Here is a 3,978-nt window from a genome sequence, read left to right on the forward strand (position 1 = left end):
CTCAGGTGATCCACCCGCCTCGGCCTCCCAAAGTGGTGGGATTACAGGCGTGAGCCACGACACTTGGCCAGAACCACTTCAAAATTGTTGTGAGGGTGAAGTGGGCACATGAGGCATCTGTTTTCAAAATTTGTCTGCCAGGCTGGCAGCATCAGGATCATCTGGGAACCTGTTAGGAAAGCAGATTCTTGGACCTGCCTCAGACCTACGGAGTCAGAAGCACAGGGAGTGGGTCCAGGAACCTGTGTTTCACCAAGCCCTTGGGTTTGAGAACCATCAACATAGGCACTCAGAACTGGGCGGCACCCAGCGGCCAGTGCCTGTTATGATTATTATCTTCTTATCCATTTGGATCCTCCCAACCTCCTGGAGACTATTCCCCGCCGTTTTATGGTTGCACAAACTGAAGCCCATAGTGGAGCTGTGATCTGGCCTGGGTCACTCAGGCCTCAGGGTGGGGCTGCACTAAAGCTGGCAGTGAAGGGGTGGGTGGCAGGGGACTCAGGCCCGGCCCTGGGAAGGAGGGGATGTCAGAGCTGGGGGGCCATGGCCTCATCCAGCCCACTCCCTCCACCATGCAGAGGTACTCCCTGGTCAGGGACAAGTGTTTCCTGTCAGCCACCGAGTGCCTGCAGAAGATCATGTGAGTGTGAGCCGTAGTGGGTTGGGGATCTGGAGGCAGAGTGTGGGGTGCTCCTGGTTGGGACTGAACCAAAGTCCTTGACCTGGAGCCAGCTACCCTGCTGCAGGACCACGGTGGACCCACGGGAGAAGCTGGAGGTGCTGGAGAGGACATACGGGGAAATTGAGGGCACGGTGTCGCGGGTGCTGGGCCGGGAGTACAAGCTGCCCATGGACGACCTGCTGCCGCTTCTCATCTATGTGGTGTCGCGCGCCCGGTGAAGCAGACAGGCTGGGAACTGGGGGTGCAGGGCAGGGGCAGGGTCCTACCCCCACCATGATATCCTCTGACACCTCTGAACCCCAGGGTTTATGGATGCAGCTTCTCTCAGTACAGATGGGGAAGCTAAGGCCCAGAAAAGGGAGGGTCCCAGCCAGGGTGCTGGGGTGCTAGAGGCAGAGTGAGAACCACACCCCAGGTGCCCAGCCATCCCGGCCAGGGCTCCTTCCCAGCTGCCTGTCCATGACAGCCCTCTTCTTGTCTCCCTCGATCTCTTGGTGGGACGGTATTCTCCAGAATTCAGCACCTGGGAGCCGAGATCCACCTGATCCGTGACATGATGGACCCTAACCACACAGGAGGCCTGTATGACTTCCTGCTCACGGCCTTGGAGGTGAGGCACAGGGGCTGTGGGCCGAGGTGGAAATGCCCTGGCCCTGGGGCAGACCCTTTTCCCTTCCCAGACATCATGGCACCATCGTGGGAGGGAGCTCAAATTCACAGCTCATGTGCGACTCTGGGAAGGGTCCTCACAGTGTCCCTGATCCTGCTCTTATTAAAGGAGTCAGGGAGGGGTCCCACAGTGCATCCCAGCCCTGGGGACCCTGCGGCCATGATTGCTCCAGGCTGCGTTCCCAAGTACAGTGGGAGAGGAAGGGCCCCATTTTCCTCGCAGACCGTGGCTGAGGGTTGAGTTGGAGACACGCCTCCTCTGGGTTGGGAGGTGGGTGCACATAGCTATTGGGCCCTAGATCCTGTGCACGTGGTTGGGATCAGGCAGGTCAGCTGGCCCCAGCCTTGCCTCTCTCCCGCCAGTCCTGTTATGAGCACATCCAGAAAGAAGACATGAGGCTGCACCGCTTACCTGGCCACTGGCACTCCAGGGAGCTCTGGTAGCTTGGCCTTTCCTGGACAGACTGCAGAGCTGAGCAGGGCATTGCTGGCCCATCCCTCGTTACCCAAGGCAAAGGGCAGGACAGGCCCTTGGAAGTAGCTCTTGGAGAAGATGAGTATTTTGTTTTGCACAGGAAGATGCTGCTGCTGCCCTGACTGGGATGAGGGTGAGGGGTGATGGGTGTGGCCCTGGATGTGGTGGTTTTCCCTTGGCCACTAGCCTATCTCCAATGACCCCTAAATCTGCAGCATGGTGCTGCAGGGGTGAGGAGCCCCTGGCTTCTCTTAGCTTGAGCCTTTATCCCAAGTTGCAGAGCCTCTCTGGGCCTCAGTGCTGCCATCTGTAAATGGTGGAGTGAGTACGCTGTAAAGGACCTTCTATCCATTTTGCTGAATTCCAGAGTCCTTTCGGAAGACTGACTTCAGTCTGCTGGGCTGTCCTGACCTCTGGCAGGCTCTAAGCCTCGCTGGGTATGCAGTCAACAGGGTGGGCCTGGAGATCCGTGAACTGCAGGCCGGGTACCCATGACACAAACGGCGGCACTGGAGCAAGCTGGAGCAGGGGGTGGGCAAACTCTCACTGCCAGCACGCCCCAAGTGGCCTGTGAATCATTCACCTGTGACCTCTGTGGGCCTGCGGGGGGACAGCAGGGGCACATGACATCTGCCTGGGCCCTGACCAATAAACCCTCAGACCCTGCTGTGGTTGGGGAGCAGGGGTACCTTTGGGAGGTGAGGACTTTATTTAAACAGCGGTTCTAGTGTGGGACCAAGAGAGGCAGCAGCTGGGTCTTGGGGCAGCTTCATTCCTGTCGAGCCTCAGTTTCTCTTCCCCACATTGAGGGACTTGTGCCGGGTGACATGCAGGGTCTCCCTCTGCCCTAACGGGATATGCATGATGACAGGCAGTGTGATGTGTTCTGAAAGGGTCCAGGGCAAAGCACAGGGAGAGGGTGGATTTGTGTAGGGTGCAGCTCTGGAGAAGAAGCTGGATCATTCCTGGTCCCACTCCCTAGGCCCTGAGCAAGTCAGGCTCCTGGCTCTGGTTGTGGCTCCCCCAAATGAAGTACTGACCTCAGCCTATGAGGGGAGGGTTGAGGGAGGCTCTGGAAAGTCCAGCCACACCTGAGTCCCCAGCAGTAGCCTTGGGGCGGAGGGCACCCACAGAATCCCAGAGATGATGTCAGAAGTGGGCAGAGAGAGCCTGGTGCCTCTGCCACCACCTCCCCAGGAAGGAGGGAGAGCCTTTCTCTGGCTGATTCCACTAAATGTGCCAGCCCAAATGCAGGGCACGGGCTCTGGTTCTGCCAGGAGCCTGCAACACCCCCAGGAAGGGGATGGAACTGCGGAAGAGCGAGGACCTGCAGGGTGCACAGGCACTCATGCTTACTGGGACTGGGCAGCTCGCTAGGATTCTATCCTTTCCAACCGGCATCAGCCAGCTCTTGTCCCCTGACAAGTGAGGACAGCCTGATCCTGCCCTCAAATGCAGCCCGCCCTGAGTTCATGGGATGCTGATGGAACCCCACCATACTTCCCTGCCTCCTTTGAGATTTGCGAGCCCTTGCTGCAGTTCAGATTCAACAAGGCCCTATGGCCACCCTCTCACTAGGCCTCACCCAACACCGGTGGAACTGGAGCCTCTGGCTGGGCACAGTGGCTCACTTTGGGAGGCCGAGGCAGGAAGATTGCTGGAACCTGAGAGTTCAAGACCAGCCTGGGCAATATAGTGAGACCTTGTCTCTACAAAAATAAAATAAAATAATTAGCTGGGTGTGTCGGTGTGTGCCTGTGGTCCCAGCTACTCAGTAGGCTGAGGTGGGAAGATCCCAGAGCCTGGAAGGTCGAAGTTGCAGTGAGCCGAGATCGCACCACTGCACTCAATCCTGGGTGACAAAATGAGACCCTGCCTCAAAAATAAAAATAAAAATAAATAAATAAATAAATAAATAAGAGCCTCTGGACAGAGCCTTGGGCGCTGAAGTGTTTTAAAAGGGTCCTGGAAGAGTCCAAGGGCAGACAGGGCTCTATCAGACCCTTACAACAAAACTCACAGAGCAGGCAGGCAGGAGTCCTTCCTGTACGTGAGCCTGACTACTGCAGTGAGTGCTTCATGTACAGAAGACCCGCCCAGTCCATACTCCAGGGGTGACCTCTCCCAGCTGCTGCAAGAGCACCTGGCT

The 3,978-nt window shown here is 57.4% G+C and overlaps 1 protein-coding gene across 1 annotated transcript in view; it reads left to right on the forward strand.

Annotated features, from left to right (window-relative positions):
• ALS2CL (ALS2 C-terminal like) overlaps nt 1–3,569 on the forward strand; it is a 24,786-nt gene extending 21,217 nt beyond the window's left edge. The window contains exons 23-26 of the mRNA XM_011981054.1: nt 561–643; nt 750–899; nt 1,199–1,295; nt 1,718–3,569. Of these exons, the coding sequence (XP_011836444.1) occupies nt 561–643; nt 750–899; nt 1,199–1,295; nt 1,718–1,798 (411 nt within the window). The 3' untranslated portion in view covers nt 1,799–3,569. The remainder of the gene's footprint in view (nt 1–560; nt 644–749; nt 900–1,198; nt 1,296–1,717) is intronic.
• Nucleotides 3,570–3,978: the final 409 nt, after the last annotated feature.

This window comes from Mandrillus leucophaeus, unplaced genomic scaffold, assembly GCF_000951045.1.
Source record: "Mandrillus leucophaeus isolate KB7577 unplaced genomic scaffold, Mleu.le_1.0 Scaffold22, whole genome shotgun sequence".
In the NCBI taxonomy this organism is placed as follows: Eukaryota; Metazoa; Chordata; class Mammalia; order Primates; family Cercopithecidae; genus Mandrillus; species Mandrillus leucophaeus.